Below are 12,591 nucleotides of genomic sequence, written 5' to 3' on the forward strand. Positions count from 1 at the left end.
TTTATATTAGTCACTGAAAACTGCAAAGTAGACACACAAATCAAGTAAAAAGGCAGAAAACATTTCTGTAGCAGACATGAAAATATCCAAGAAGTTTGAGCCAGCATGATGGCATGCACCTGTAATCCCAGTACTTGGGAAGCGGAGGCAGGAGGACTACAGGTTTAAGGTCAGCCTTGGCAACTTATGGAGACCCTCAGAAACTTAGCAAGACCCTATTTCCAAATAAAAATAAAAGGAGGCCAGGCGTGGTACCCCCAGTACCTCAAAAACAAAAAAAGATTTCATAAATCTTTTCCAAAAGCAATTCCAAGATTTAGAATATTCTATCTACTTCACCAATGGTAGCAGTTACTATTTCCAAAACCAAATGAAAGCAGGAAAGCACACCAACTTCTCAAAGGAAGAATAAAAACCACAGTGGTGATCCTCATATCCCAATCATACCTCTCAGTTTATACTGTTCCCCACTGGCAGCGTTCACAGTGAAGGTGTGAGAGTCTTCATCGCTGGGTGATATTACAGCGCCTGCCAGCTGCAAAGTACCTCTGGGTTTTTGATTTCTAGACTGTTCATTCACAAAGTACTCCAAGAGACCAGCTTCATTGTTTAAAACAAAAAACCTGCAATGATTTTTTAAAAGTTGTAATCTTTAAACATTTCCTCTAGATAAACTAAGGCAAAGCAAATTCCAAACACATAAAAACTACTGACTTAACAGGGCATAATGGAACATGCCTTTAATCTCAGCTACTCTGGAGGCTGAGGCAGGAGGATTACAAGTTTGAAGCCAACCTGGGCAATTTAGGAAGATCCTCTCTCAAATTTTTTTTTAAAAGGGCTAGGATAGCCGGGCGTGGTGGCACACGCTTGTAATCCCCGCGCTTGGGAGGCTGAGACAGAAGGATAGCACAGGTTCGAAGCCAGCCTCAGTTACTTAGTGAGGCTCTCGGTAACTTAGTGAGACCCTGTTTCCAAATAAAATATAAGATAGGTCTGGGAGTATAGCCCAGAGGTAGAAAGCCTCTGGGTTCCACCTCCAGTACCACAAAAAGTGTGTGTGTGTGTGGGGGGGGGGGAGTAGGGTATAACTCAATGGTAGAGTGCTTCCCTAGCATGGATAAGACTCTGAACTCTTATTACCAGTTCCATTAAAAAAGAAAAAAGAAAACGATGGACTTTTCTTTAAAAAAAAAAAAGATAAAATTCAAAAGTATTTCAAAGCCGGGCGTGGTGGCGCACGCTTATAATTCCCGCACTTGGGAGGCAAAGACAAGAGGATCAGGTGGGTTTGAAGCCAGCTGCACTGGCTTAAGAGACCCTGTTTCCAAATAAAAAAAGTATAAAAATGGGTCTGAGAGTGTAGTCCGGAGGTAGAAGGGTTTCCAGGAACCCCAGTACCACCAAAAAAAAAAAATAAAATATTTCAACAGGTGGTACTTGGAAACACTATAATGAATTTCCTAGCAATAAAAACTATTGAAAAAAATGAACAAGTTTAATAAAAGACAGAAAAACCAAGAGACATTTACTTACTTATTTGCTTACTTGCTTGCTTACTTACTTAGTGTGTGGTACTGGGGATTGAACCCACAGGCATTCTACCTTCAAGCTACACCCCCAGACTTATTTTATTTTTTTGTTTTGAAACAGGGTCTCACTAGGTTGCTGAGTCTTGCCAAGTTGCTGAGGGTGGCCTCAAACTTGTAATTCTCCTTTCTCAGACTTCCAAGTACTGGGATTACACTGCTGTGCGCCACCACATCTAGCACATTTATTTAACTTACGACAATGATGATGATTTAGTGCTGAGGACTATACCCAGAGAATCATGCACACTAGTTAAGTACTCTACCACCGAAAGACATCCCTCATTCAAGGAAAGGCACTTCTTAGAAAAGAGGCATATTAATTACTGCATAAAGAAACAAAGATATAATATCCTTTCCGAGAAAGGACTACTCTCCAGAATTAATTAATAAGGAGGGTAAACTGCATAAAGTGAAAATTTTTATTTAAAATTCACTGGAGCCACGCATGGTGGTGCACCCTTGTAATCCCAGCATTTGAGAGGCTAAGACAGGAAGATCGCAGGTTTGCGGCCAGCCTCAGTTACTTTCTGAAGCCCTCTGCTACTTAGTGAAACCCTATTTCAAAATAAAGAATAAAAAATAGGACTGAGGGTGTAGCTTGGAAGTAGAATGTCCCTAGATTCCATCCCCAGTGCCTCAAAAGTAAAATGAAATAAATTAATTAATTAATTAATAAAATTCACTGGAAATGAATCACAATATTAGCTCAGAGATTAAACAACACGTAAACACCAAGTATGATCTAAGACTTAATGAAATAATGTCAAGATAGAAAAATCTGCAAATGTATCATTAACTAGGTCACAACTACCAATTCTTCACCTCTTTAAAAATGAAGAAGCTGCAACTGGAGATGCGGAGCACACAGGAACCTGAAACTAAATGATGAAATACTGATATACTTTGGAAAGAATTTAATAAAATACTGATGACTTTGGGGAAAATCCGAACGTTCTGATTTGGTTCTAGATTAACTACTTTAGGAAACATTAATTAAGATCACAATTTAAGTAGTAGAAAAGTGCTTTTCCTTTAAAAGTCACTTTTTTTTTTTTTTTTTTTTGGTGGTACTGGGGTTCCTGGAAGCCCTTCTACCTCCGGGCTACACTCCCAGACCTATTTTTGCATTTTTATTTGGAAACAGGGTCTCCTAAGCCAGCGCGCGGGGCTAGCTTCGAACCTGCGCGATCCTCCTGTCTCTGCCTCCCAAGCGCGGGGATTACAAGCGTGCGCCACCACGCCCGGCTAAAAGTCACTTTAAAAAGATTCAATTTTTAAAAATTCATGTTTAGGTTTGGAGAAATTCGGCATTCTACATGTTAAGAGAGTTCTGTAACCGAACCTGGTGCAGATCATTTGACCCAGTTCAAGTTCCCGAAAGATATTTATTGTCTCAAGCACTGTGGCCACTAGATCCAACAACTCAGAAAGAGCTTGCAGGGGAGAAGACTAACAAGAAGAAAGAGAAACTAAGTTAGAGGCGCCTGCGATGAGTAATAGGACAGCAAAGGACGCTTTCCCTTATGAGTACTTTGGCATGCTTCAGTTTAAAAATTCTGTTGAAGCCGGGCGTGGTGGTGCACATTAATCCCCGCGCTTGGGAGGCAGAAACAGGAGGATCGTGCAGGTTCAAAGCCAGCCACGCGCGCTGGCTTAGGAGACCCTGTTTCCAAATAAAAAATATAAAACTAGGTCTGGGAGTGTAGCCCGGAGGTAGAAGGGCTTCCAGGAACCCCAGTACCACCAAAAAAATAAATTAATTACTTAAAAATAAATTAATTAATTAAAAGGGCTGGAGATGTGGCTTGGTGTTAGAATGCTCCTGGGTTTAATTCTGGTACCAAAAATAAAATAAAATAAAATATAAAAATTCTATTGATAAAAATATAAACAAATTTAAGTATTTTTAGAGGTTTTTTTTTTTTTTTTGGTGGTACTGGGGTTCCTGGAAGCCCTTCTACCTCCGGGCTACACTCCCAGACCTAGTTTTACATTTTATATTTGGAAACAGGGTCTCCTAAGCCAGCGCGCGCAGCTGGCTTCGAACCTGCGCGATCCTCCTGTCTCTGCCTCCCAAGTGCGGGGATTACAAGCGTGCGCCACCACGCCCGGCTACTAGAGTTTTAAAACATATTTCATTAATTCCTTATTGGGTGGAACTTTTTTTTTCATGTTTATTGGCCATCTGTAGTTCTATGCAATGAACTGCCCATCACATTTTTGGTTTGTTTTCTTTCTTTCTATTTTTTTCTCTTTTCTTTTGGTGGTGCTGGTATGAGAAATTGAACCCAACTCAAGAGCATTCTGCCTCTGAGCTCTACTCCCAACCCTTTTTACTTTTATGATTTATGTTGAAACAGAAAGTTGCTGTAGCTGGCCACAAACCTGCAATCCTCCTGTAGCCTTCCAATACTGGAATTAGAGACATATGCCACTGCACCTGGCTTTTTGCCTGCTTTTAATGGAGTTATTTTTTCCAAGATTTGAAGGGATTATTTTAATTGACATAAAATAGTCATTAACATTATCTTTAATTTCTAAAACATGACCTGTCCTTAGCACCATTTGAATTTTTTTTTTTTTTTTTTTTTTGGCGGATCTGGGGATGGAACCCAGGGTAATTCAACCTCCAAGCTACACCACCTGCCCTATTTTTTATTCTTTAATTTGAAACAGGGTCTCACTAAGTTACAGAGGGCCACACTAAGTAGCTGAGGCTGTCTGCGAACCGCGATCCTCCGGTCTCAGCCTCCCAAATGCTGGGATTAGAAGCATGTGCCACCATGCCTGGCTCTACCATTTGAATTTTTGACCAAAAAAAAAAAAAAAAATCATCTAAAAATCCCGGAAGGTTCTGTCAGCAAGAAAGTAATCTCTTGACTATATTAAAAACCACTGGCCGCCGGGCATGGTGGCGCACGCTTGTAATCCCTGCGCTTGGGAGGCTGAGACAGGAGGATCACATGGGTTCGAAGCCAGCCTCAGCTACTTACTTCTTTTTTTTTTTTTTTTTTTGGTACTGGGGATCCTGGAAACCCTTTTCTGGGCTACACTCCCAGATCTATTTTATATTTTTTTATTTGGAAACAGGGTCTCTTAAGCCAGCGAGGCTGACTTCGAACCTGCGCAATCCTATCTCCACCTCCCAAGTGCGAGGATTACAAGGGTGCGCCACCACACCCAGCTTTAGTTAGATATTTAAATGGGTGAACTCTATAGTGAGTCAATTATTTCTCAATAAAGCTGCTAACAAAATGAACAAAGATATGAAACAAAAATCTCTTTGTCACAAACAGATATTTCTTTTCTCCCCCCAAAAATTAACACATATTTACAACATGGGAGGCACTCTCCTAGATACAAAGAAAGTTATACCAAGAAAGGACTGACAAAATGATGGAAATAGGCCCATAAATGATTCTCTTTCCAAGACCAAGATGAGGGTCTGAACCCACTGGCAATAACAGAGCACTGAGCTGTCTGTCATTATACATGGGTGCTTCCAAAGATTTTCCCCTAAAACCTTCTTCAGAAATGTCATTTACAAGGCATATAGTTTAGGGACAGAAAGTCAAACTACACAATTAGGGAACATCAAAGATACTTTGCCAAAAGGGTACTAGACTTGATTTAAGCATTTTTAGCAAGTTGGCCTAACCAATAATCTAGAGAAAGGTAGAAACAATGGCAAAGTATGATAGGGAAACTTAAGATTCAAAAAAAAAAAAAAACCTTACAAGCAGAAAACCCAACCAATTTGTTAAAATGCTACTAAGATTGGCGTGTTGTTTATTTTTGTAATTTCAAAATAACAAAGACATTTTAGAGAAACAACTGATCTTTAGGATAGCCTACAACATAAGTATTATCAAATGCTACTTTAACTAGGAAGAATATCTCAAGATGACAAAAATAAACTTTAGTGACAGTCTGGGATAGAAAAGCAATAGTCAAGTTGACAAACTGAGACTACTCTGTTGGGGCAAGCTGGTACAAGACTCTGCATTTTCATACAGAAACAAGAATGGCTGTCTTCATCCCTGTACTTTCTGGTGATGCAAACCTGACCTCTTACCCCAGCTAGGGGGAGCAAGTCAGCAGACATACTGTCTCCTCTCCACTCTCAAGTGCGGGCTCACTTGGCTAACTCCCCACAGCTCAAGGGATCTTTCTGGTAACTTCCCTCTGTATGCTACAATTATCTGCCCTTCCTTCCCAGTCTCAAGTTGCCATTAACTTGAAATGCCACCTTTAACTTTTTTTTTTTTTTTTTTGTTTTTTTTTATGGTACCAGAGATTGAATCAGGGGCCATTCTACCTTCAAGCTATACCCCGTTAGCCCTATTTTTTTTTTTTTCTGGTACTGGGGATGGAATCCAGGGGCATTCTACCTCTGAGTTATACTCCCATCCCTATTTATTCTTTATTTTGAAACAGTGTTTCATTGAGTTGCAAAGGGCCTTACTAAGTAGCTGAGGCTGTCTGCAAACCGTGATCCTCCTATTTCAGCTTCCTAAATATGCTGGGATTACAAGCGTGCACCACCACACCACCACACCTGGCTCTTTTTATTCTTTATTTTGAAACAGGAACTGACTTGCAGAGGGCCTCATTAAGTAGCTGAGGCTGTCTGCAAACTGTGATCCTCCTGTCTCAGCCTCCTGAATGCTGGGATTGCAAGTGTGTGCCACCACACCCAGGTCCCAGCCATATGGTTTTTTTTTTTTCCAGGTCGGGAGATGGAACCCAGGGGCATTCGACCTCTAAGCTACATACACCCCTTGCCCTATTTTTTATTCTTTATTTTTGGAACAGGTCTCACTAAGTTGCAAAGGGCCTAAGTAACTAAGGCTGTCCATGAACCGTGATCCTCTTGTCTCAGCCTCCTGAATGCTAGGATTACAAGAGTGTGCCACCACGCTTGGCTTATTTTTTTTTTTCCCCCTAGTACTGGGGGTGGAACCCAGGGGCTTTTCTAACTCCGGGCTATACTGCCAGACCTATTTTATACTTTATTTAGAAACAGGGTCTCACTAAGTTGCTGAGAGCTTCACTATGTAGCTGAGGCTGGCTTCGAACCTGTGTGATTTTCCTGTCTTAGCCTCCCAAGCGCTGGGATCACAAGAGTGCGTCATTACAGTAGGCCCCTTATTCTTTATTTTTATTATTTATGTGTAGGTCCTCACTAAGTACTTGAGGCAGGACATGAACCTGCAATCCTCCTGATTCAGCCTCCCAAGTACAAGCATGTGCCACCATGCCTGGCTTTTTTTTTTATGTAGTCCTGAGGGTTGTGTCAAAGGGCATTGTACCTCCAAGCTACATCCTCAGCTCTATTTTAATTTTATTTTGAAACAGGGTCTCACTAGATTGATGGGAGTCTCACTACTAACGGAAGCTGTCCTTAAACCTTTGATCCTCTCATCTCAGACTCTCTAGTATTGGGATTATAAGCACACTTCACCACACCCAGCTCATCACTAAGTCTTATGTGCCAGGTTTGGAGGGCTGTCTTATTATGTCCCACTTGTAAGGTTTTCTTAGTAATATGCAATAATACTGCCTGAATGAAAGCTGTAAGAGGGAGAACAAATAGCTGTACTAAGAAAAAGTGAAGCTAGATATGATGGCGTATGCCAATAATTACAGCTACTTGGGAGGCTGAAGCAGGACAACACAAATTCAAGACGAGCCCCAGGAACTTAGTGAGATGCTGTTTCAAACTGAAATTTACAAGAGGCTGGAGTACAGATCACTGATATGGTACTTGCCTAGCACATGAAAGGCCCTAGGTTCAATCCCTAGTACTGAAAAGAAAAAAAAAGTGATATTGAATTCTTAAAACTTAATATTCTATATATAATTTGGATGTATAAAGTATTCAAAACTTGCATTAAAGCAAAGATAGAAAAATGTAAAATAAAAAGGCTTCATTGCGTGTGGTGACGCACACCTGTTGTCCCAGCATTTGGGAGGCTGAGACAGAAGGATTGTGATTCACGGACAGCAGTACTTAGTGAGGCCCTTTGCAACTCAGTGAGACCCAGTTTCAAAATAAAAAATAAAAAATAAGGCTGGGGGTGTAGCTCAAAGGTAGAATACCCCTGGACTCCACCCCCAGTAACACACGCACACACAAAACATTTTTTGGTTAAGATATTAAGGAGTGGTACAATTGGGTCAATTTCATCTCTAGTCTTTTGGGGAATCGCCATACTGATCTCCATAATGGTTATCCTAATTTATAATCCTACCAATAGTGTGTAAGTGTTGCTTTTCCCTCTCATCCTTGTCAGAATTTATTATTATTTATAGTGTGTGTGTGTGTGTGTGTGTGTGTGTGTGTGTGTGTGTGTGTATGGTACTAAGGAATGAATCCAGGGGTATTCTACTGTTCAGCTACCCTCCCATCCCCATTTTATGGTTTGTTTGGGTTTTTTTTTTTTGGGGGGGGGGTATTGGGGTTCCTAGAAACCCTTCTACCTCCGCGCTACACTCCCAGACCTATTTTATATTTTTATTTGGTAACAGGGTCTCTTAAGCCAGCGAGGCTGGCTTCGAACCAGTGCGATTCTCCTGTCTCTGCCTCCCAAGCACGGGGATTACAAGCGTGCGCCACCACGCCCGGCTATGGGTTTTTTTTGTTCTTTTTTTTTTTTTGGTGGTACTGGGGTTCCTGGAAGTCCTTCTACCTCTGGGCTACACTCCCAAAACTATTTTTATACTTTTTTATTTGGAAACAGGGTCTCTTAAGCCAGCGCGGCTGGCTTCGAACCTGCGCAATCCTCCTGTCTCTGCCTCCCAAGCGCGGGGATTACAAGCGTGCGCCACCACGCCCAGCTATGGTTTTTTTTTTTTTTAACTGGGTCTCACTAAGTTTTGGAGGGCCTAATTTGCTGAGGCTGGCCACAGGCCTGCAGTCTTCCTGTCTCAGCCTATCAAATACTGAGACAGGAGGATTGGGACAGGAGGACTGGAATTACAAGTATATGCCACCAAGCCTCACTTATTTTATTCTTGATTTTTTTTTTTTTTTTTTTTCCGGTACTGAGAATGGAACCCAGGGGCATTCTACCTCCTAGCTATATCCCCAGCCCCATTTTTTTTTTTTTTTCTTTATTTTGAAACAGGGTCTCGCTGAGTTGCAAAGGGCCTAAGTAGCTGAGGCTGTCTGCAAACCTAGATTCTCCTTTCTCAGCTTCCCAAATGCTGGGATTACAAGCATGTGCCATCACACCTGGCTTGATAATTTGCCATTCTAATAGGACTGAGATGAAATCTCAGAGTATTTTATTTACATTTCCCTGACTGCTAAGTTGAAAAATTCTTCATATATTTATTGACCATTTGTATTCCTTTTTTTGAGAAATGTCTATTTAGTTCAATTGCCCAGTTATTGGTTGGGTTATCTGTTTTCTTGGTGTTAAGTTTTTTGAGTTCTTTATATATCCTGAATATTAATTCTGCCAGAAGAATAGCTGGCAAATATTTTCTCCCATGCTGTAGGCTCTCTTCATGTTCTTGATTATTTCCTTTGCTGTGCAGAAGCTTTCTAAATTTAATATCATCTCACTTATTAATTTTTGGTCTTATTTCCTGAGCTTTAGGGGTCTTATTGAGGAAATCACTGCCTGTATCTATTAGTTGGAGAGCTGGTCCTACCTTTACTACTAGCAGTTGCAAAGTTTCTGGTCTAATTCTTAGGTCATTGATCCACTTTGAGTTGACTGCCGTGCAGGGTGAGAGATGAGGATCTAGGTTTACTCTTTGACATCATATCCAGCCTTGACCTCTCCTATGACCTCCAACTTTGTATATGTCATAGCCCTATTCAATTTCCTAATGTTACCTCAAAGTAAACATGGCCCAAACTGCATTTCCTTTTCTAAAAAATCAGGTTTTTAACTGTGCTCTTATTGTTGTTTAAAGTGTCTGGAAACCATTATACATATATTGTTTTATTTTCCAGTTGTTTAAGGGGAAAAGGCAAATTTGTCTCCTGTTATGCCATCATGGCCAAAAGTAGAAGTCTCAAAATGAATGTATATTAGAAACAGTATGATATAGCATAGACAACTTTTTTTTTTTTTTTTTTGGTGGTACTGGGGTTCCTGGAAGCCTGTCTACCTCCGGTCTACACTCCCAGACCTATTTTTACATTTTTATTTGTAAACAGGGTCTCCTAAGCCAGCGCGTGCGGCTAGCTTCGAACCTGAACGATCCTCCTGTATCCACCTCCCAAGCGCGGGGATTTCAAGCGTGCGCCACCACGCCCGGCGGACAACTTTATTTTATAAAGCAGAAGGGGGCCGGGCGTGGTGGCACACGCTTGTAATCCCCACGCTTGGGAGGCGAGACAGGAGGATCACGCAGGTTCGAAGCCAGCCGCGCTGGCTTAAGAGACCCTGTTTCTAAATAAAAAAGTATAAAAATAGGTCTGGAAGTGTAGCCCAGAGGTAGAAGGGTTTCCAGGAACCCCAGTACCACAAAAAAAAAAAAAAAAAAAAAAAAAAAGAGGGGAGGGCTGGGGGAAGCTCAAAGGTAAAATGCCCTTGGTTTCCATCCCCAATACCACCAAAAATAATAAATATATTAGGTAAATCTGATGGTCATAATATGGGTTTTGTGCCAAATCCTCAAAGCTTTTCTGGGACCTTGAAGATTTGGCACAAAACCCATATTTCTCTCCCATAAGAGCCTAACCCCTACAAGTATAAAAAGCACAAGGCCAGCAAACACCTGATTCTAACCCTAATATAATAGTACTTCTAAAGCATTTAGAGGCTGCTACTTAGATTTATGTCAACTACTCCAACCTTAGAGAAGAAAAAGAAACTCACCAAGCTTACTCACCAAACTTTTAGAAAACACATAGTAAATAGTGCTCTAAAAACTTTCCCAGTCATGTTGGTACTATTAATGTGAGAATATAAAATTATCAGCCCTACTTTTCTGATTTCTTAGGAGAGATTAATATGACATAAATAACCGTGCTTACCTGTACTGCCACCCAGTGACAAGGTTGGTGTACTTCATTAAGTAGCCATACACATTCTCCATGTGATCACTGTTTTCAAAAAGAACAAAGAACTAAAGTTAGCAAAACTAAAAGAAACCCCAAGAAGATAACTGTAAAACCTTTGAAAATAGCTGTAGATAGACATTTTCTCTAAATGCCTTGAACTTTCTTCAGGAGTAAAATTTAGAAGCTTAAAAAAGGCATTTAATCCCCCAAATAACAATAGAATTTTACTTTCTATCTTCAAAAGAAGCATAAATATAGCCAGGCATGGTGGCACACACAAGTAATCCCAGCACTTGGGAGGCTGAGACCGGAGAATCATGGTTCAAGAACAGCCTCAGCTAGTGAGGCCCTTTGCAACTCAGTGAGACCCTGTTTCAAAATAAAGAATAAAAAATAAGGCTGAAGGTGTAGCTCAGGGGTAGAATACCCTTGGGTTCTATTCCCAGTATGGGGGGGGGGGGGTAGTGAGGCTAAACGTGTTTTTTTTGTGTGTATGTGTGATGGTGTTACTAGGGAATGAACCCAGGAACATTCTACCTCCACGCTACACCCTTTCCCAGCCCAATTTCTTTCTTTTACTTTTTTTTTTTTTTTTTTTTTTTTTTTTTTTTTTTTTGGTACTGGGGATGGAAGCCAGGGGCTTTTCTACCTTCTGGCAATACTCCCAGATCTATTTTATATTTTATTTGGAAACGGGGTCTCACTAAATTGCTGAGAGCCTCACTAAGTAGCTGAGGCTGGCTTCGAACTTGCATAATCCTCCTGTCTCAGCCTCCCAAGCTCTGGGGTTACAAGCGTGCACCACCAACGCCTGGCTCATTTTTTTTTTTTTTTAAACAGGGTCTTGCTAGGTTACTGAAGAGTCTCACTACTTTCTGAGACTATTCTTGAATCTGTAATCTTCCTGTCTCAGCCTCCCAAGTACTGGTTTTACAGGCATGTGCCACCATACCAAGCATGCTGTATCTTTTTAATATGTAGGTTTCATCTTTTATTTTGTAATTTATATTAAAAATTCTTTTTACACTTGCCTATTCTACTCTGATCTTTTAATTTTATGCTATAAAAAGCAATGAAGCCGGGCATGGTGGTTCACACTTGTAATCCCAGCATTCAGGAAGCAGAGACCATAGGATCGCAGTTCACGGACAGCCTCAGCTACTTAGCGAGACTCTTCGCAATTCATTTGAGACCCTGTTTCAAAAATAAAAAAAGACTAAAAAAATAGGGCTGAGGGTATAGCTCGGAGGTCAAATGCCCCTGGGTTCCATCCCTGGTACCGTGAAAAAAAAAAAAAAAAAAAAAAAAAGCAATGAAAATGAAACAAGCATTTTCTCTACTACCCTTAAAATCACAGAACAAATCCAGGAAATTGAAAGTATCAGGCAATTGGCAATATTTAAAACAGATGTCAAGCCAGGCGTGGTGGCGCACACTTGTAATCCCAGCATTTGGGAGGCTGAGACTGGAGGATCACGGTTCATGGACAGCCTCAGCTACTTAGTGAGGCCCTCTGCAACTTAGTGAGACCTTGTTTCAAAATAAAGACTAAAAAAATTGGGCAGAGGGTGTAACTCGGAGGTCAAATGCCTCTGGGTTCCATGCCCAGACCCGCAAACAAAATTAATTTAATTAAATTAAACATAGATGTTGAAGGCAAAAGCAAGGGAGAGCTGATATATCAACAATGTTCAAACAAGATTTAGATTAAAATCAACAAGAAATGAAAATAGCTAAAAATAAAGACACCTATCTTGGGCAAGCAAAATGACAAATTCAATGAAAAATTCTAGTAGCTGTTATTGGTGAGCAAGTATGGGTGCCTCAGGAAAACTCAATGTTTGATGCCTATCTAGACCTTATTTCTTTAGGGCATTTGAAAATGAAGATAAAATCTGAAAATAAAAAACTAAGCCATGACTAAATACATGTCATTTTTTCCCCTGTACTTTTCCTCCATTCCACATTGATCAA

General features: G+C 40.5%; 1 protein-coding gene and 1 long non-coding RNA gene across 2 annotated transcripts in view; one reads left to right on the forward strand and one right to left on the reverse strand.

The window, feature by feature from the left end:
- LOC308263049 overlaps positions 1-12,591 on the forward strand; it is a 448,643-nt gene that overhangs the window by 185,747 nt on the left and 250,305 nt on the right. The gene's annotated exons all lie outside the window — the stretch shown is intronic.
- OSBPL11 (oxysterol binding protein like 11) overlaps positions 1-12,591 on the reverse strand; it is a gene marked incomplete at both ends in the record, with an annotated part of 87,565 nt that overhangs the window by 45,774 nt on the left and 29,200 nt on the right. The window contains 2 exons of the mRNA XM_080696727.1: positions 448-623; positions 10,591-10,659. Coding sequence (XP_080552853.1) covers positions 448-623; positions 10,591-10,659 — 245 coding nt within the window. The remainder of the gene's footprint in view (positions 1-447; positions 624-10,590; positions 10,660-12,591) is intronic.

The sequence above is a fragment of the Muscardinus avellanarius genome, assembly GCF_963383645.1.
Source record: "Muscardinus avellanarius genome assembly, chromosome: 5".
Taxonomy (NCBI): domain Eukaryota; kingdom Metazoa; phylum Chordata; class Mammalia; order Rodentia; family Gliridae; genus Muscardinus; species Muscardinus avellanarius.